The sequence below is a fragment of the Ictidomys tridecemlineatus genome, chromosome 5 (genome assembly GCF_052094955.1).
Source record: "Ictidomys tridecemlineatus isolate mIctTri1 chromosome 5, mIctTri1.hap1, whole genome shotgun sequence".
Lineage (NCBI taxonomy): Eukaryota > Metazoa > Chordata > Mammalia > Rodentia > Sciuridae > Ictidomys > Ictidomys tridecemlineatus.
The window spans coordinates 157,364,047-157,385,819 of record NC_135481.1 but is presented as its reverse complement, the minus strand read 5'-3'; the positions used below and the strand labels follow the sequence as shown (position 1 = coordinate 157,385,819).

Genomic DNA, 21,773 nt, shown 5'->3' with positions numbered 1-21,773 from the left:
TAACATGCTTTTGAAAAAGTTGGAGGAACTGGGTGGGTTTTTTTTTTGTTGTTGTTGTTGTTTTCATTTCATTTTAAAATCTGAGATGAAATTCATAGAGGGTAAAATCAACCATTTTAAAGTGAACAATTCATTGGCATTCAGTACACACCCAATACTGGGCAACCACCACCTCTTTCTAGCTCCCAAAGACCCCTCTCACCCTAAAATAAAACCCTGCACCCATTAACTAGTCACAAAGGTACTTTTTTGACATTTTAAGGCTTAACTGCAATTTTAATTCTTTCTTTATTTAGAAGTATAGATAGACTTTTTCTGATTATCAATTAATAAATATTCATCACAGAAAATTTTGGAGTCAGAAAAAAGAAAACCAAAAAATGCAACCCTGTTATGATTAATACTTCATTGAGATTGGCTAGTGACAATTTTAAAAGTACCATTTAATAGAATAAATGTCATTTTTTTAAAGCAATGGTTTCTTTGATTCCAGGAGGAAGTCATAAATATTTTACTAGAGAGTAGTCTCATTGCCAGAAAAAAATGGTCATTTTTTTGCTATTGAATTGGTGAAATAAATGAAGACCTGTTTTTTGTTTTTAATCTTTTTTTAATTTTGTTTTTTAGATTAAAAACATCATTAATTTTCTTTCCATTTCAAAAATGATGTCAGTCTATTGTTAAAATAAAAAATACAGTGGAGTAAGATCTGGATGATTTGCTTTGAACTTATGTTAGTAGTTCAGGTTTCTCTTGGTGTCTGCCTAGCCCCAACATGTTTTAGCAGAAGAAATTCCTTCTCTTTATGCATTAGTAAGGTGTTTTATCATGGACATAATTTGGATGCTTGGCACTATGGCTCACAGCCTTGAGAACAAACAATCTCTGGGACTCTTGTGTGAGCTTGTCTTTCTAAAGGAGAACAAATCAAGACCTGTGCATGGGAGAGTCCAGACAGACCCTGAGGGTGAGGTTCTGTTTTCTTTTCTCCATTGAGTTTCAGTCTGGGCTGGAGTACAAAGGTCCATGTGCTGAGGGACTTCCCAAGGGCATGTGTCACCCCAGCATTTTCCAAGGAGAGATCTTAAATGCATTTTTACCATGGTGGTGGGGGGGTACACCATCCCGTCCCAGTTGTTAAATCCATTGTGTTATCTTAAATGCAAAATGGCTTTAATGTCCTCAGTCATCAAACTGAATTCCCTAGATCTCAGTTTTTCTATCAGAGGGGCTCCCCTCCCTGTAGCCCAAATCATGCCCATTCCACCTGCCCTAGTGCTGACTCAGGATGAATGATGAGTGTCTTCTATCCTATCTGCTACCCCAGACACAAATGGTCTCTGTCACCCTTTTACCCTCTCTCTTGTTTATGTCTCCTTATTAATATTCTTAACCATGGATTCAGACACTTCATAAGAAGCCACTAACATCCTCCCTACACCTTTCCTTCTCTGGGATTGGACAGAAGGGGAAACGCAAGAGGCTTTGTCCAGCCACCGAGAGAAGCATATGTTAGTGTCAATGCCATACTTTTATTTTTTCCCACTGTGTTATTACTGCGATTTTTTTTAACTTAAATCATGGATAATTCTAGTAATAAGTTAATTCCAGTAAGATCTAGAAGATCTCTTGGGGCTTGGGGGAGGGGCATGCCATTCTCACTGAGAAAATCACCATTCTGTTGCTGATGATGAATCCTCAGGACAAACAAAAGGCTTACACCTTGTGGCCCAAGGATCGGGACAACCATTTTCTTACCTCCTTTTCTTCCTTGCATTGCCCCAGAGTGAGCCACTGTTGCTGACAGATGGGCAAGTGACTGTCTTTACCTCCAGGGATCCCACATGAGGAAAACACAAGGACACTAGCAAACACACAAAGGGGCCCATGAGTGTGTGCAGGAAGTAGAGCCTGTTTCTACTTCTTTTTGTCTGGGCCTTTTTGGCTTTACTCCTTGGGGCGCCCAGGCAGGCCAGGCGGGTTAACTGTGGTTACAGACCAGGCTTGCACAGCTTCTAACTGCAGCTCTACAGACTTAGAGAAACCACCAGCAGCCTGTTACAGATCTGTCGCTTCCTTGGCTTGCCTAGAGTCCTCTTTGGTTTGTGCAGCAGCAGCCACATGTCTTTTCTGCTGTTTAAGCAGGTACTCCCATTTACGGGACAGGCGTCATAGAATCCCTTCGAAACACACAGTTCTTATGGTCGGGTTATAGTTTTGCTGAAATTGAAAACCTTCCTCTAATTGCATCCACATGTTTGAAAGTGTGGTCAATTTTGTGCTTCCAGCATTTTCAGTTTCTCCTTAGTGGCCAGAAGACATCAGAGCAATGGAGTCTAAAATCTGAAGTCCAAAGAAACCCTCCTCCACCCCCACAGGATTATAGCAGCCTTCCAAGTCATAGCTCAAATACTGGCACCTCCACACAGCCTGTTTTGATTACTTATGTCCATATAGATTTCTCCTGAAATCCTCTGGGTAACGTTTACTCTCGCCAGCGACCCACGCAGATGAGATGAACTGGATTTAAAAGAGCTAAGAAAACAGCAAAAAAAGCACAGGACACAGAAGTAATTTTCATATTGAGGGTGGGACTGCTCTGCGACCTTATAGGTCAGCTTCCACGCTGGAAAGACTTCTGGAAAAGAGAGCGTGTACCTGGAATCTCTTTATTTTTATGGGGGTGGGGGGCTCACAATGGAATTTCAATAGAATGTTCTCCAAATAGGGCAGGAGATAAGGTTTCAAGGGCGGAGTCTTGCTCTGTGATGTCTTGTGGTCAGCAGATTGATTGACATCTTGGCAAGTCACACCCATCTCAGGTTCTGTGTGGGATCACAGGCAGAACTGAAGGGAAGGCACACTTGCATCTCGCAGCCCAGTCAGTATGCAATGCCAGACCTATCTCCTCACATGGCTACTGTGCGCATAGTTCTCTCACACACAGCCCACTTGTGCAATTTACATTTTATACTCCTCATTTCTCATTCAATCACTTGCTAATTTGTTCTGGAGCAAATATTTAGTAAAAATGAATAATCTGGATTCAGCATTTTGTGGGGGCTGCCCTAGAGAACTTTCTCCCTGGGCAATAAGGTCAGGAAAATGCTTAACTTGGGCTCTGGGCATATCTCAGTGGACAGCTGCCTAGCAGGCACTATATCCAATCTGTAGCACCTCTCTTTCACCGGCCAAGAAAAACTCAACATATTATAACCATGCATGGAAAGCATATTACTCACAGTAGGCTAAATTATGCTGCAGTTTAAAAAAAATTTTACCCCCAAATTTCCATCAGTGACCTGAAAACAACAAATACATTTTCTTTCTCAAGTTTATGTCTGATGCAAGTTCATAGGGTACGTTGCCTGTGATCCCAAGGCATAGAGTCATTTACATCATGCACATTGATTAGAGAGTGTTCTAAAGGGTTTTGCATGAGTAGTTAAATACTTTGGCCATGAAAGTGCCAGTTCTTGGGGGGGGGGGGTGGGAACCTCACCTAACCACAATGCTCTGTTCTCTGCATGAATACATTTCGAGGTACATTTAACTGTGTTCTTTAATAAATTTATAGATTTCTGGAAAGCAGGAACTCAGATTCTATTTCTTATGAACACACTTCCTGCTTTGTGACTGACTTGGGCTCATGGTAGAGATTCAATGGATATTTTTGACAGAGAATGTCTCTAAAAATAAAATGCACTGTGCCTAATCAAGACATTTTTAATAAACCTCCAAGGCTCCCCCTACTGGCTCTGCAGCACAGAATTCACAAATTCTTCTAAGGCCATTTCATTAAATTTTAGAACAAAACTGATCGAATTATGTTTGATGCATGTATGAATATAGCATAACAAATCCCACCATTATGTACAATGTATAATTATATACAGTGTATAATGCACTATGAAAATTTGGAAAAATTTTTAAAAACATGAACAAATACATATTCATCTCACCATACTATAAGTCTGTTAACAATTCTCAGAAACACAAGATTATCCCTAAATGTACCATTAAAGGAATGTCACTTGCTTTTCTTTGTAAATAATTTTCTTAAATGTCATATTATATTTGTCTTTTTGAATTAATTTTATTGGTGAATTATAATTCTACAGAGTAATGGGATTCATTGTGACATATTCTTATGTACATATAGTATAATTTGGTCAATTACATTTCCCTTTCCCTCCCTCTCTCCCACCCTCTGGTCCTCTTCCTCTACTAGTCTTCTTGTATTTTGATGAGATCCCAACTCCCTTTTATTTTTTCCTAGTTCTCTAGCTCCCATATACAAGACATTAGTCTGTAAGTAAGGATAAGAAAAAAATCTGGAGGGAGAAATTATTTTGAAGTACTCATATTTTTGTGAGCACATTTGTTAAGTGCTGCAGTTCTTCCAGAGTGTACAGTTCACTTACAGTTCATAAAACAGGAATTTCAAAAAGAAAAGCCAAGGAGATTCGCAGACAAAAGTAGGTGATTCTGGCCTTGGAACAGTTGACCCCACCCCCTCACCTGCCTGATTTTGTCCCCACCTCCCTATCAGGTCTCAATACCCCTGACCTTTTCTGGCAGACCATTTTCACAATTACTTTAATAATATAGAGGTTTTGTCTGTTTCATCTATGGGAATGGAAATTCCATCAGTGGAAACAGAAATGTTGTCAGCTCTCCAGGGCTCCCCTGGCCCTGGCACAGGCCTGAGTCATTCCATAGGTGTTTGTGAGATGCATGTGTGGAATTCATGGATGAAGGAGTGAATGATTTGTTCTCCTGCAGTCCCACCAGGAAATGCATGTAGAAGAGATGAGGAAATTAAAGTCAACTCTCCATGTCCATAGGTTCTGCACTGTGGATTCAACCGACCATGGATTGCAAATATTTGGAAAAAAAAAAATTTAAGTCTGTACTATCCTTATTTCTTAAAGAGTACATTGTAACAATTCCTTACTTAGCATTTACATTGTAATAGAGATTATTTAAAGTATATATACAGGAGGGTGTGCATAGGTTATATGCCAATACAATCCTATTTTACTTATTTTTCTTTCCATATACAAGGACATTTATTTTGATATCGAAGCCATGGATTTTGATACTCAAGGGAAGGATTCTGGATCCAATCTCCTGATGATAGCAAAGGACAACTGTATGCATTATGGCTTCTAACATTAGAGCACCTTCACTGTTACTACCAGAGTATGAAGCTCATGGAGAATCCACTTTTTCTGCTCTTTCCAGGAGGCTATTACTTGACAAGTGCCTATGGAGCACTTTCTCTGATAAAGAATTTCCAAGAAGAACAAGCAGCTCGACTGCTCAGCTCAGAGACCAGGGACACCCTGAGGCAGTGGCATAAACGGAGAACCACGAACCGGAGCATCCCTTCTGTGGATGACTTTCAGGTATGAAACTGAGTGCCCCAGAGTGCTTCCTCTATGCACTAGGGAGACAGAACTGGGTCCCCTAGCACATCCTGGCTCAAGGCCCCAGAGTCCTTTCTCGGTTGAATCATCTGATGGAAAGGGGATATTTTAAGCCACCTCTGACCTCGTTGTTTCACTTCTTTTTTTTTTTTTTAATTTATATGAACAGACACTCTTCGTCTTATGATGAGGTTACATTCCCCATAAACCCATAGTGAATTGAACATATTGTAGATGGGAAATGCATTGAATATACCTAATGCATTGAGCATCTTAACTTAGCAAAATAGTATGCTGTACAGGATTGGTTGTGTCCCCTGTTTGACTGGCAGCTGCAGCTCTCAGCTGCTGCCAGCATCATGAGAGGATCATATCACTAGTCTAGGAAAAGATCCCAATTCAAAATCCAGGCTGGGGATGTAGTAACTCAGTGGTAGAGCACATGTTTACCGTGTGTAAAGTCCTAGGTTCAATCCCTAGCACACACAAAAATCAAAAATAAAAATAAAAAATTCAAATCTCAAATTGCAGTTTCTACTGAATGTGAATCACTTTTGCACTATCATAAAGTTGAAAAATCATTAAATCAAATGGTTGCAAGTCCAGGACCACTTGTGTATATAAATGGGTTTGGCACAAATTTTGCTGCCCTTAAGAAAACAAAGTCAAATTAAGGCAGGACTTCTCCCAAAATGTTCTGCCTGGGTGCTGAGTACCTGAGAAGATAGGAAGTAAAAAAGGAAGAGGAAGCACTTGGCATGGGCCTTGGATGTTGTATTTCATCAGGAACCAGCAGCATTATGAGCTGCAATTTGGCTTGCCTCCCTTTGGAAAGAAGAGGGGTTCAGTGATGACTTCCTCCTCTCCTTCCCCATTCTCTCCTTCACTTACTGAATCTCAGTAGCAGAGGCTATGGTACTTTTTCAGGGAACTGAACTGGAGACAACATCTGACTCAAGTCCTGCTCAGGTCTCCTGATAGGAGTTTTCATGCCTGGGAATGTGGGATTTTCAATGAGCTTGTTTCTCAGAGAGTAGAGATGGGTTAAGGCTTCATAAATCTTTCTCTGACACAATTTCTGAATTACTTGTCATCTATAAAATGACAGGTAAGTCTGCAAACATCTTTGAATAACATTTTGAAGCTTTTGAGTGGAATTACAAAAGCCAATTGTCCTTTGTTTCTATGGGCCAAGTGGCAGGTTTTCCATCAGGAAACTGGACAGTCAAGAAAGATGTCCCTTCATGTCCAGATTCACCTTCCTTTGCCTTCCCCCCACCCTTCTTAATGGTCTGAAAATAACCTAAAAGTATATTTGGTTCAAAGTCAGCTATTGTTGAAAGGCAAGATCAGCATGGTCTTCAAGATTGCAGTATTCTCAGAAATTCCTTCCAGACACATAAATCTAAAAATAAATAAGTAAATAAGAACACATACTGTGTGTTGCTTCTTCTGCCCTCTTGAGTTGTTTAAGAATATTCATGTGCTAAGTGATTTGGTACATGCAGATCCCTGGGCTATTCTATATTGGTTATACAAAGAGGGCATTCCTGAGGTGCTGTACCTTCTGAGAAGACCAAAAGTTAGAAAAGTGCATTCTTCCTTCTCTCCACCTGCCACTAGACCTTTCCTCCTGTCATTTCTATCCATCTGTAGGTCACCAGATACCACACAGCCACTTCCTTCAGCACCATCCCCCTAAATCCGTGACCTTGCTTCCTTTGAAGATGAACACCTTCTCAGAATATAATTCAAGATGGAAAATGTTAGCACTCATTTCAGGGGTAAAAGCAAAAACCCAGACATGTAGTTCTACTTGGAACTCCTAAAGCAAATGTCCCAGACATGGGTATCTCCTCACATTGGAAGAGGGAGTACACCCTAGTGGTAAAAGTGGAATCATGCTGACTCTGCCATTTACTAACTGTGTGGCCTTGGGCAAGTTACTTAGCTTCCCTGTGCTTCAGTTTCTTCTCTGGTTAAATGAAGAGAATGTAGACGTCTCTCACCAAGTTCTTTTCAAGAGTCATTGAGTAGACGCATATAAAGTGTTGGAGCCAAGTTATTAGCAGGATGGGTGGGGTAGGTTGGATGGAAGAGCAGGGTGGGGTCTGATAGAATATGGACACACTCTAAAGAAAGACATTCAACTCTGTGCACGCCCCACTCACTCCTCTCTGCAGAGTCATCAGCTGGCAAATGTCCTCCCTAGAAACAGACATAAAACACATCTCACATGTGCAGAAGACATCACTGTCCCCAAGAGCCTTCCCTGCTGTGATCCCAGTTAGCCTTCATGGCAACCATGTGAGAACGGAGGCAGAGAGCATGCCTTCCCCTTGCTCCTAAGCAGGGTCTCCAGATAGAGAAGGAAATGCATGTGTTTCCTAGATGCAACTCAAATATAACTGGGTGTTCTCTACTTTTATCTGAGAACCCCACTCTTAAAGAAATGGAAATTGAAGGAGTTATCTAGGGTCACAGAATCCAGGAGAGTCTGGCATGAGTTTTGGATTCTTCATGTCTCATCTGTGCTTTGTGTTGGGCGGCCACGGGTTTATTGTATTCCAAGACGGTGTGCACCTGGCCCCCTTCAAGGTGCCATGCCTGCAGATGTCTCCTTTTGCTTCTCTGCAACACCACTTTGCACTTAATCAGCTCCGTCTCCAGAGTCTTCTGGCAGAATCAACATTCTCCTCCCTCTGATTTTTTCCAGATTATACTCAGAGCCACTTGGCACCTGGTGTTAGGTTGAACCACATGAAGTGCCATTTGGGGAGCTCAAAGAATAGTCAAACATGGGTGGTTTCTTGGGGTTCCGCCTAACAGTATTGCCCTTGCTTATGCTGCATAGAAGAGTGTGAGAGGAAGTGAGCCCGGTATGTGCTGTTGTGTCTAGATTTTTAAAATCTCTTCCTGCTGGCTCCTGGTTCAGATTCTTCTGTTGTCTGGTGTGTTTTTCAAGCTGGGAATAATCCCAGCTTTGGATGTGGTTCACATTCTTATGCAGGGATTTCTTAAGCAGGCTTTATGAGGGATACTGACAAGATGAAAACCAGGGCTGAATGGGCTTCCTGTTTCTTCTATTTTCAGTGAGCTCAAATGTGGCAGCTCAATCCATACAGTCATCTTCCCCACCATCCAAATTCAGATCAGCCTTGCAATGTGAGTTTTGTGAACATAACGTTAGACATTGTGATGAACCAGAGCCCTGAAGTAGCTCACAGGTCCAGCCTTTTGCCTCTCGTGATGTGACTTATTGCTCTGTCTGGTGTTCCCTTCTGACTGTCTCCAATGTCTCTTTCCACCTACAGAATTACCTCCGTGTTGCATTCCAGGAGGTCAACAGTGGCTGCACAGGAAAGACCCTCCTCGTGAGACCGTACATCACCACTGAGGATGTGTGTCAGCTCTGCGCTGAGAAGTTTAAGGTGGGGGACCCAGAGGAGTATAGCCTCTTTCTCTTCGTTGACGAAACGTGGCAGCAGCTGGCAGAGGACACTTATCCTCAAAAAATCAAGGCCGAGCTGCATAGCCGCCCACAACCCCACATCTTCCACTTCGTCTACAGGCGCATCAAGAATGATCCTTACGGTGTCATTTTCCAGAATGGTGAAGAAGATCTCACCCCCTCGTAGAAGCCATGGGGGACTTCCTGTGGATGCATCCTAAGGGGAGCTGAGAGCCTGGCCTTCTGGTTGCCACGAGCTTGAGCTTGGAAGGCAGTCACCTCCAGGAGGACCCCTTGGTGCATTGACTAAGCCATCCGAAGGCTAACTTAGCCCAGGGCATCTTTGGCCACATTGTCCATGAAAGGTAGCTGAGGTTGGTAAAAATAGTAGGATTCTCCTCCTACAATGCAGAGTTGCATTTCACGGTTCAAGTGTCCTGAAATTGTTTGCTACCTGCCCCTAGCCAGGTTCTAGGATGGCTGACATGTGTGTATATGTGCTGAATGAACTTTTAAGGTACAAGCTCTTCTCTTGAATTCAACAGCAGGTGTTTGACAAGACTGTCCGATGCAGTGCGTCAGGTACTTCTCAGTTCTGTGGATGACTCCATCTTTTCTTCCTTTTTACTTTTTTTTTTCCTTTCTTTAAAAAAATTTTTACAAAGAGCCTTTGTGTTTTTATATATTTCATAGAAATTTTTATAGCAGTTGCAGGTAAACTGTCAGGATTGGTTTTTAAAATATTTTTGTAACTTTAAAATATTGTATAATTATGCATGTGATTTTAACATTTAATATTGGAAAAATAAATCTCTTGCTGGATTTGAGAGTATTGCATTTTAAAAGTCTCTCTTCTGTAACTGGATGTTTTGGCAACTTTGTGGGGAGAGACTGCTGGATTTCTTAAAGCAATGTATTCCTGACACTGGCCACAGAATGCCTTTGGAAATTTGATGTACTGTTATCTTGTTCACATTTACTGGTATTGTGCTGTTTGTTTGTTTGTTTGTTTAAACAGGTGATGCTGAGAATAGGAGAGAAGTGAATGTAGAGACAGGTAGAGAGAGAAATACAGACAGACTCTAACCAAGGACTGACAAGTGTAGTCTGCTGGTTCAGGCTCTGCAGGATGTAGGAAATAGAGTCAGAAGGAACCACCTTTGCTTAAGATACTGTAAATATGCAAGAAGATTTGGCAAGAATCTATTCCACTTGTTATCCACTTTTGAAAACAATTTTGAAAATCCCACACATTCAAAAAAAAATCAAGGTTAGCTCTCCCTCCCCCCACATTTTCACATAAATCAAAACTAACAGCATACAATTATTTGGAACAGAAACCAAGAACAAGGTAATGCATAATATAACTTTTGTTGAGTTAAATAAGATGCTGTTGGGAAAAGAATTTGAAAATGCACCAAAAAACAAAACAAGAACAAAAACACCCATCTGCATTGTAGAATGTACAGTGGCTGGGGATGCAGCTCAGTGGTAGAGCTCTTGCTTAGCATGTGCAAGGCCCTGGGGAGCACCACCAAAAAAATAAGTGAATAAATAAATGTACAGTGAGGTTAGATTTAGGTTTTATAAAACCAGTTTGGAGTGCACAAACTAGGAGGGTCGTGTGTTGACGTAACAGGTAGTTACAAAAACATGTTATTGTACTGTGTAAGGGTGCAGAGTCATCTGATAGGGTGGGCTTTGTACCTTGTACCTTTTTCAGCCGTGGCTTTTGTTAAACTAGAAGTCTCAGCACGTACTGTCTTGTACATCCTTATGTAAATGATTTTTAAATGGAATTTTGCACATAATACATTGTAATACTGTACCATAATCCTGTGTGAAAATAATTTTTGCTGTATTCTTTGTCTTTTTTTTTTTTTTTTTGAAAGTCAGAATATAATCAGACCTCACACTATGTCAAGTAAATCTGAAATCCCAGCCAGCATTTGTGGTTAGATAATCTATGGAGAATAAACAGAAACACATTTTTCAGAAGCTTGTGGATCTGAGATAAAAAATTAAGAAGCAGAAGAGAAGGAAAAAAAAAATCATCCTCTGCCCTGAAAGGGTTTCCACAGTACTGGCTTAATTGTATCCAGAATAAATCACAGTTAATCTGAATGCGGAGTTAGCTAGGGCCCTGCGGACAGCTCACTTTGTCCTTAGGCCACCTTTGTAATGTCTTGGCTGAGTTCAGCTGGTTACAAAATCAACAAGGGCGCAGGCCTGGTTTTCTTTGCTGTGCTCTCCCCCATGTTTGGAACCATGCCTGGCAGATAATCAGGGCTCAATAATCCTCGTTGACTGAAGGAAGGAAAACACAGGTTTAAAGAGTTTATATTACCATCGTAGGGTAGCTACTTAGATCAGCATTGAGGCTGAATGGACACCTGCTTTTGATATTTACAGTGAATTAAAACAGGACCCCTGGATCCATTCATCCAATTGTTCTTCCTTCTCTCCAAATTAAGACCATCACACTGTCCTGGCACTTAGACATCATTAGGCTGTTGATCAAAATGGGTCACGACGTCTGGATTTGGGACAGTTTGAGCAGGAGAGAGAGACAGAGATCAGAACAGGAAAAGTTACTGTGAACAAAAGGACACATCACGAGATCGTCCCTGGTTTTGTCATTGGGCAATGCTTTCCTATCAAAATTTCAACACAACATGTGTCTTCATTTTTTTCCCCCCACGCAGGCATTTCTCACTTCTCAAATTGCCAGGAAACAGACTCTGGAAGTTCGAAAGAATAAGAGGAGAGAGTAAAAATATACATGCTGGGTGGAGGGAGTGGAGAATGCATTTCCAAATCTAAAAATACATTGTAAAAGCTGAACGCCAGCCAGAGGAAGGGATTTTGTTTTTGATCTTGGATGCACTGCCAAATACGCCCCCCTTGGGGACACAGAATAGAAATAGAAACTCTAAGTCGTTCATATCTTGTGGAAGTTACAACTTTAGATCTGTAAGAAAACACAAAGGACAGGAAACCCGGCCTGATGCTTCCATTCACAAATCTGGTTTCATCTCCACAGCAGCCCTAACCTTCATCTTCTGAAACAGACCTGAATTAGGTGAGCCTTCCAATTTTTAATGGCATGTCTGATTACTTCCCCCAAAGTGTGAGAGGCATGGCACAGGAGACTCTGAAGCACACAGGGCACAGAGGGCATGGTATTTTAATCATCTGCCAGTATCTGACAGTAAAATCCTGAGTGTTATAATTTTTCAGACTGTTTTCATATGGGTGGATCTGAGACCAAAGTGACTTTGCCATTTAGCGACTCCTAATCAGGTTCAATATATGAAAAAAAGAAATCATATAACATTGCAGAATCCTAAGCAGATGATGGGGAAAGGAGAGGGAGAAGGAAAATAGTTGGCATTTGTCTCAGGAAACAGGTTTTTTTTTTAAAAAAAGATCTATTTTTTGACATCAAAGGATGGGTGGCGGCTAACACAAATTTTTCCCACATGAATACTGACTTTGCTAGGAAACAAGGCATGGAAGTTTAAAAATACATATTCAGAAAGGTCAGGGCCGGAACCCTTTAATAAAGGGGTAACCAAGGTCTGCTCTCAGAAATCTTCACCCTGGAAATCTGGTTGGGGTGAGATAGCTGGAGGGAATGGAGCAGCTTTTTGATTCTGAAAAACTCTTCTGTTCAAAAGGGTCTGACACTCTCAGAATTATATTATTATATCATAAGGGAGTCTGGGTATTTCGTTTGCCTGGACATATTAGAAAAGGAGTGGCCAAGCTCTTTCTCACTGTCCTTAGGTGAGTTGGAGGTTTGGAGCTGGGAACCTGACTCCCAGCGTTGGCATTCAGAAGGGATTGCCCCTCTCTAATAGCCCTCAAGTTCCTGGGGACATATCACTACACACAACGGGAGGCATTCTTCAGCTTGGACCTCCTTCTTCCCGCTTCTTGAACTCTAGTCTGTCCTTTTTCTCATGCCTACCCGCATGATGACTCTCTAGGGTGAGGTTTCCCTCCCACTGCAGGTTTTAAATGCATTCTAATGCTCCTTGCTGGGACAACAGGCTCTGACTTGCCCCATCTTTTTACAACTGGATTCTTCAGCTTTTCAGAGACTGAATTGTGAACCAGGCCCTATGGCATACATTACCCCCACACCCTGTCTGTCACTAACTCTTAGTGTCCACTGTTCCTATTTAGACAGGTTCTCAGCTTAAGCAGCTGTCAAAAGACCACAGAAGATATATTTCTAGTATGGCCCCATCCAGTAGAAACATGAATCCAGTCACGTAGGTAGCCTTAAAATTTCTGGAAGTCACATTAAAAAAAAAAAAAAGCAAAGAGAAACGAGCAAAATCAGTTTTAGTAAAAGATGTGAATAACATCTATTCCATGATATTCTAAATTTTGTATTTCAAAAATTAATCAAAAAATGTAAAAGAGGAATTTTACATTCTTATTTGTCTTCAAAAAATGTGTGTGTCTTTTATACTTATAGAATATTTCATTCACACTGCAGTCTCAAATGCCAATAGCCCCAGTGGCTAGTGGATACCATTGGATAGTGTAGTTCTACTATACTAACTAGGAATGATTTTAAAACTTTTTTAAAACTCTGTATATAAAATAAAATCATTGGTTAGATCTACAAAAGAACTTACATTTGCATACTATCAAACATAAGTACTTAACTAGTAGCTGAAGATAATAATAACCATCTTGCTTTATGCTATTTTGGATCTTAAAATGGCCCAAAGGCCCACGTCCATGGTAAAGGTTTGATTCCCAGAGAGGTGCTATTAGAAGGTGATAGACCTTTAAGAGATGGAGCCTAAAGGGGGAGGTCTTTAGGTCATTGGGAGTATGTCATTTGGACACTAGTCCCTTCCTTTCTCCTTTCTCTATTGCTTCTTGGCTATAAAGTGAGTGGTTTTGCTCTGCCACAAGCTCCCTTCCAATTTGCCATTCCCATCAAAGTCCTCGAAGCAATGGATCTGCCTGATCATGGACTGGAACCTCTCAAACCATGAGCCAAAATAAACCTTTTCTCTTTATCACTGATATTTGTTATAGTAAAGGAGAACTATATCAGGGTGCTGTAAGGCCAGCATGAATTGATCCAGGCCAAAGGCTTAGAACAGTACCTAACACACCATAAGCACTATTAAATATTAGGTTTTATTATCATTAATGATCTACTGCTTTGACACTTTCCTACTATGGTTTATTTCTAATTCATGTTATTATCTGCTAGTTTCTTATGACATAGAAGAAAGGCAGTGAGAGGTATCAAATTAAGAAAAATTTATTGGGGTGGAATGCCCAATATGGGAGGATCAAAAGTAAATGCTGTGGTTTAACTTTGTTTTTGCTGTTGATGGTGTTGATGGTTATGGTGGTGTGTATGTATAAGAGAGAGAGAGAGAGAGAGAGAAGGGGGGGGGAAGATGCCACATGCATGCAGGTTTTTCCCAGAATTCCCTCCTGGTCAAGAGCATCATCAGGTGCTATTGTCAGTGGTAACTTTTGCCAAGAAGGGGAAAGGGGGGGCTGGGGTTGTGGCTCAGAGGTAGAGCGCTTGCCAACCATGCGTGAGGCACTGAGTTCGATCCTCAACACCACATAAAAATACAATAAAGATATTGTGTCCACCTATAACTAAAAAAATAAATATTAAAAAAAAGAAGGGGAAAGGGAGGGAGGGAGATTGCAAAGATGAATCTTGCTGGTTTCCCAATCATGGCCAGAGTGAAATTTGAAAGGAACAATTTCTGCCCCCAATAGGCATCTAAAATAATGCCTACCAGAAAGCAATTATTGTTTAGACTTTTCCCATATTTTATTTATTTTGTATTTAGCTATTAATGTATGCATTTATAACATTTTAACAGAGTGACTGTTAAAAAGTATAAATTATGCCTTACCAAAAACAGTAAGACATTTGACGGAATTACTTCTCATTATTTCTTTTGTCCATACTTCTTATTTCCTGCCAGTACTACAAATTATGAGAGAATGAGCCAGGTCATCATTTCAATTTTATCTTTCTAAGCTTCTTTTCTCTGTAATCTACTGGTGTATAATTGCATGCAAAAAAAAATGCATCCATTATGAACTAAAAGAAAGAAAAACAAGAAAGAGTGATAAATTGATAAAAGCTCTTTAACAGATCAGAAGTAAATATGAAAGTAGCATAGAACAGTAAGAAAGTTTCTATTTATCACTAGCACATGAAAGTAAACACTTGGTGAATTGCAAAGGTTTAACAGATAGTTTTAAAGTTTCACAGCTGAAGATAAAGTCCATTGACCAAGCCTCCCATCTGCCAGGAGTGTGTTAGAATTTCAGGCCACTCTCAGACTTGCTGAGTCAGAATGCATGCAAAATTTGGGCTGGGGATGCAGCTCAGTAGTAAAGCCCTTGCCTACCACGTGTGAGGCCCTGGGTGCAATCTGCAGCACCACAATGAAACAAAAGACTAGAATCTGCATTTTAACAAATTCCCATCTGATTTATATTTGCAGTATGGTTTGAGAAATACTCTTTCGAGATACACGTGGGGTACTGGCACTTGTACAGCTGAGGATATATATATATATATATATATATATGTAGTAGCTGTCTTGCTGTTAGAACCCAGAAGAAAGGAGAAGAAAAGAGGTTGTGATGCTTATTAAAAGTCAGGCATACCTTGCTTAAAATCACCTACTTTACCTACAAGAGGTTTAAGAAGCAAATGTCAGTAAACAAATTTTTATCTCATAGTTATACATCATATTCTTCTTGCTTTGATAGGGGAAAGGGCAAGGGGAAAAGACTCTAAAAATGAGGAGGGGTCACTGAAGACAAACTTACTGTGATTTTGCCAGGCGTTGTGAGTCAGGAAGGCCTTTCTGTCTGGACCAGCTCACACACGTGTATGTGTATGCATGTCCAGGAACACGGTCGTGTATTCCCAAGCAAGCCCCTCTGGAATCACAACCAGTAGAAGATACACAGGAAGAGAGTGGTGCATCTGCAGAAGGCCTCCATTTGTCTGGGTCATCACCATTCCAGAAAATCCAGAGTCCTCATCATCCTCAGATGATGTTGGTTAATTCTCTTTTGTAGGGGAGGGAGGTATTTTTGAAAAATAAAAACATTACATGATTTATGAAGTCAAATATTAGAGGGATTTAATGGAGATCAATAGGTCCTGCTCCTGAATCCAATCCCATTTCTGGTGCCTGCTTCCCTAATCACATCTCCATCAATGTCTTCCATTATTAATTTCCTTATTTTTAAAAAACTATGCTTACATTGTTGCTTGTTGATTTTTTCCTATTACTTTCAAGTGCCATACTACATAGGTGAAGATTTAAGCTTTGTTTTTAAGATTTTTATTAGTGCATTATAGTTATACATAACAGTGGGGTTCATTTTGACATATTCCTAAATGCATATAACATAGTTTGTGCCAAGATTTATCTTTCTTAAATAGTGTCCCCCCCCCCCGGGGCTACCTGATCATTTTATTGGAGTGATGCACAAAATGTGAATATTTGTGGGGCTTTTCTCTTGGGTCAGGGTCAGGTGGTTGTCCTCAACGTCAAAATTCTCTCATATTCACCTGGGGTTGCAGAGAAGGTTAAATCTAGCTGCCAGCAAGCCCCGGCTGGGCTTTTGCCTTTCAGTACTCCAATTTGTTTATATAAAATAGTTTTTATTGGTGCATTATAATCATACATACTAGTGGGATTTGTTGTGACATATTCATGCATGCACATAATTTGGCCAGTTTGATTTCCCAGACCCTTGCCTTTCCCTCTCCTCTTCTCTCCATATTCCTACTTGGCCTCACTCTCCGTTTTATATTCTATTGGAAAAGAAGAGTGAGACAAACTTGGAATGTCATCTGTCTCCCCTTTGCTGTCTGTGCCCTGAGCACAGGGCACAGTTTTTTTGGTTTCCTCAGGAAAAAGGGTCCCCATTTCTCCCCTCAGTCATACCTGCTGTCTCATCCCTCAGCCTCACCAGATTCTGTACCAGAAATCAATTTTCAATTGCCTTTCTGCCAGCAGTAACTTAACTCTTTTTTAAAAAAACTTTCTACTAAATGCATTTTTAGCATCCAACCTGTTGTTGCCCCATTTCATTGGCTCTTGTCTCCTCTTCCAATCTCTTTGTCTTATGGATTTAGGCCTTTTTTTAAAAAAAAAATATTTTTAAATTCTCTTTTATTCTTATTTTAGTGAGGTGTGGTACAAAAGAGATGTATACAGCCTGCCTTGCTTAATTGAAACCTGTCATCAGTTTTTAATTTCCATGGTGAATGCATTTGTACATCCAAATTAGCAAAACTGAAAAATAGATTATCATATTTATGGTCAGGGCCAATGCTTTCATCCTGTCCAGTAATTGTTTTATAATAAAAAAAAAAAACTTTTAAGTGAAGGCACCCACCCATTTAAGCTGTTTTATTGTCAAGAATGTTGCCTAGCACATATCGAAATATCTATTTAAAGTGCACTTTGTGCTTCCCCCGTAATCTGAAAGAAAAGAAACAGAGCAATAACAGATGAAGCACACTAAGCTGTTTGCTTGTTTTAAATGTGGAATTTTGCAATGATGGATGTGAATCTGGGTCAGCACTATTTACAGAGAGCACATGGTGTTTTGTTTCAATGAGCAGGAAAATGTTTTGTGATTAAAAGTGGTAAAAGCTTGTAGTTTTTTCCAACTAAGCAGTAAAAAAGAATTACTCAATGTAAAATGATAAATAAAAAGTTCTATGAGTCATCTTTAATGTAGGGAAAATGTGCAGCTGGGACAGAAACTATGTTTTCCTGCATGTTAAAAATAAAATTGAATGCACTGAAATGGAAATTGATAACAGCATGTCCCAAATAACTGTGGGACTCACAGGGACTTTAAGGTACTTGTACTTTTCAAATAAAAATATTGAAATAGTGGCAACAATAATGTAAAGGCCATTTTTAAAGTGAGGTTTATTAAGATCTAACTTACACTCAGTCAAATTCACTTTTGTGGTATACATTCTATGAGTTTTGACAGACACATTCGGTCATATTGCCACCCACCATTATGACCAGACCCATTTTCGCTCCTCAATTCCTAGTGCTCTCTCCAACCCAGTCCCAGGCAGGCACTGATTTATTTTCTGTTCTTAAATTCTGCCTTTTCCAAAATGCCATATAAATGGAATCATCCAGCACATAGACTTTTGACTGGCTTAAATAGTCAGGTCTAGTTTTTACATGAACATAAGTTTTTATATTTCTGGGCCAAATGCCCAGGAGTTCAATTGCTGGATTAGATGGTAGTTATATGTTCAGTTTGTAAAGAAACTACCAAAAAGACTATACCACCTTACATTCCTTCCAGTTATATATATGAGTGATCGGATTTTAATTTGGAGGAAAGTTTCAGTGATAAACTACTGAAATTTTCAGAGATTAACTAGGTTTAAAATGTATATATTATAAAAAAAGTTTATTTCTGGAAGTGTCGTAATTAATGACGCTCCAGTATATTCACTCACAAAAGAAAAAGAAAATAAAACACCTCATGTTGGCCTTCTTCTTTTCCCCCAGAAACTTTAAACACAAAACAACAATGGAGCAATGTGTTTACAAAGTTCTGGAAGAGAGAACATGGAATTCATGAATATTCAGCCAGTATCCCATTCAGGCCTTCTGAACAATCAGGGGAGCTAGAGGATCCCAGCATCCAGGAGACATGAGGAAAAACAAAGTCAAGAAAACACAGGGGAACAAAACAAAAACAAAAACACAACAAAAAAACCTCTGTAAAGAAACCCAGTCACCCATTCATAAACCAAAGTGAAGAATGGAATGGGAAAATTCTAATAACAAATGGTGATCAGTGTGACATCCACTCAGTTATCGATTTAAAACCAAACCAGTGGGAGACACAAGAGTTTTAACACAGATATATAAGTCCTGAAAAGTGACAATAATACAACATACCTAATCAGAAGGATAGAGGAAGTGATAAAAAAACATATCAACTCATTTTTCTTTCGTGAAACTCAGTTCAAATTTGATTTCAATCTCAAAGATTTTCATTAAAGGGTTGAAATCATATTTCATGCATATACATATTACATTCTTAAACTTAGAGGAAACTTTTAGGTATCAATATTTCTATGTGTTCAGCAATCCCTTTGGTTTTCATTCTTTTTTCTTCTGCTGCTAAATTCAAGGAAAATTTTATTTTTATTTTTTGTTCTTTTTAAAGAAATAGCTCTTATTTATATTAACCTATACAATCTGAACCCCTTTTTTGTAAAAGTCTTTCTTGGCCTCCTTAAATTACATAGAGAGATGTCTGAAATTCTTCAAAGATTAAAGCTGGCTTGTTCTTGGGTGGTAAAATGTTGAGTGACTTGTTACTTCTGTCTTTGAACATTTCCATATGTCTTCAATTTCTTAATATGTGCATATATTCCTTTTATTAAGTCAGCACAGGCTTCAAAAATATAAACAGTCCTCATATATATATTTGTATTTGTAAAACTCCATAAAAGTATGCCACATGTACACTCTTCTGGCTGGTGCACAGAAAGCGAAAAGGGAGGTGGCTTCAAAAGCCACATGCATCTGATATAAGCTACTCATTGGGTGATGTGAGCAACATGCAATCATTCCTGAGCTGAACTTGTTAAAAGTGTCTATGGCTGAGGATTTTCCCTCTTCTACAGTCTACATTCCAAGATTTCAATTCTTAAATATGCCATTGATTTTCCTTAACAAGCACTTAGATGACACGTAAGGCTGGCAAGAACTGTTCTAAGTATTTTACAGATATTAACTCATTGAATCCGCACAATGGTCCCATGAGATAGGTACAGATTCGAAATAATGTGAATACCATTTGTAAACAGTGTCTTCAGTACAGTCAGTATGCCACCTTTTTCATTCAGCCATTCAACTGATACTTGCTGGACACCTACTGGTCACCCTCTGAGGTGCTAATTCGTAGAAGATGCTCAGCTAAGATGTTCATAACAGCTTTAAAATAGGTAGACACAAAGGGAGAGAAGCAAGTTCCAGCTTGTCTCCAGGATATACTCTGAGCTCTCATGCACGTTCTCTCTTGTCATTGCTATCGTTATGGGATAGTGTTGATCTATGACTCAAAATGATAATTCTGAATTACAATTTCTATCAGTGGTTGTAATCTAATGGTCTGCCTTTGTGTTAAATCCACAGAATTTTTTTAAAAATCAAAATCCTATGTGTTATATCATTAGTTAAATAGTTACTAAATCAGAACCAGAGAAAAATTATGATAACCATCAAAACTTCACAATTAATAAAATTTAAATCAATTAGAATTTAGTTCCTGTCAGAAAAAATTGTGAAACACTTTGACATGACCAAAAATAAATAAATAAATAAATAAAGGATAACTGGGTATCTTGTTCAGTAGACCCTTCTAGATTTTCTCTTTTATTGTCTTTTACCTATTTTACAAATCTGTAAGCTGAAGAAGCTGTAGGATATTGGTATTGATGAAAATTATTATTCTCCACAAAAATATAAATGCATCATATTGTGTCCAGTGGAGACACACTGGATGACTGAGCAGTCAACATTGACCAGTTTTACACCTATCCGTGTATACATTTTAGTATTCCTGAGTGCCTTGTGCATTTAAAATTCTCCTTGGAACTGACTGTTACATCTTTCTGGTTCTTTAACAAATGAGTCAACATCTTTGACATATGTTCACTTTACATTTGTATAAGAATCACAGTTTTACCTTTTCTAAATTTTTTTCTGTAACATTTATTTAATGTGACACATTTTACTGATAGGAAATGGCCTTTATAATTTCTCCCTGTTAAAATGCTTAGCAGGCAATAACCAAACTCCTGGTTTCATATTCTGCCATCCTTTGGTATTTGCAGTGCCTATGGTCATGAATTTGAAACTCCTAGGGGTTATTACATTTGCATTTATATATATAGTTGAGCTTTTGGAAACAATGTCTGGAGATGAGCTTGGGCCTTGGAGATTCTTGTTATTGGGGCTATCTACTTCTTCAACCATTTGATCTCTCTACTTCTGGCATGCCTGGGCCACAAGCCCGGCAGGGGGCTTCTGTGGAATAACTTGGGCCCCATAGTAATTAGGGATGAGAGGACTTTGGAATTGATTCTTCTTTTGGATTCGTTATTTGACTTGGTTTAACCTCTGCAATCTGTCCCGCAAGACCATCTTAGCAGGTGCTCAGAAAGGGGGTGGAAGGGAAAGAATCTCCCAAATCAAGCTAACCTCTGCTGTCTACTATGGTAGCCACTACCCATGGGGCTATTGGGTGCTTAAAATTTGGCTGATATGACTGAAGAATAGAATTTTAAACTTTTAATTTAAACTAAATTTAAAAACTGCAATTCAATCCAGTTATTTGAAAATACTATGTTTGGGACTATTTGAATGTGTGAATCTCCTTTTTAATCATACATTTTATGAAATCAAAATCTGGAGCATGATAATCGCTCTTTCGAGTTGAAATATGCTGAAACGGAAAATACACACCAGGTTTCAAAGTCTCACCACTAAAAAAGGGTAAAATATTCCATTAATACCTTTTGTATTGACACGTTGAAATGATAATATTTCAGGTATACTGGGTAAAATAAAATATATTCTTAGTATTAGCCAAGTGTGGCGATATAAACCTGCAATCCCAGCTACTCGGGAGGCTGAGGTAGTAGTATTGCAAGGTTGATCAATAACTTAGTGAGACCCTGTCTTAAAATAATATTTTGAAGGACCCAGGATGTATGTAGCTCAGGGTAAAGTGCTTGTTTAGCAAGTCGTGAGGCCCTGGTGCTTAACCTCCTGCACCGCAAAAAAATAAAAAATGAA

The 21,773-nt window shown here is 39.3% G+C and overlaps 1 protein-coding gene and 1 long non-coding RNA gene across 14 annotated transcripts in view; both read left to right on the top strand.

Annotated features, from left to right (window-relative positions):
• Nucleotides 1-10,717, top strand: part of Rin2 (Ras and Rab interactor 2) — a 219,266-nt gene extending 208,549 nt beyond the window's left edge. For 12 of the 13 annotated variants that reach the window (XM_040275766.2, XM_078051340.1, XM_021723129.3 and 9 more), the window contains 2 exons: nt 5,248-5,411; nt 8,747-10,717. In XM_040275766.2, the coding sequence (XP_040131700.1) occupies nt 5,248-5,411; nt 8,747-9,070 (488 nt within the window). In that variant the 3' untranslated portion in view covers nt 9,071-10,717. Of the gene's footprint in view, nt 1-5,067; nt 5,156-5,247; nt 5,412-8,746 lie in introns of those variants that run through there. The other variant, XR_005729680.2, reaches the window with a different exon arrangement.
• LOC144378040 (uncharacterized) lies at nt 6-4,885 on the top strand. Its single transcript, XR_013439522.1, has 2 exons — nt 6-967; nt 1,406-4,885. It is a non-coding gene; the product is annotated as an uncharacterized LOC144378040 (long non-coding RNA).
• Nucleotides 10,718-21,773: the final 11,056 nt, after the last annotated feature.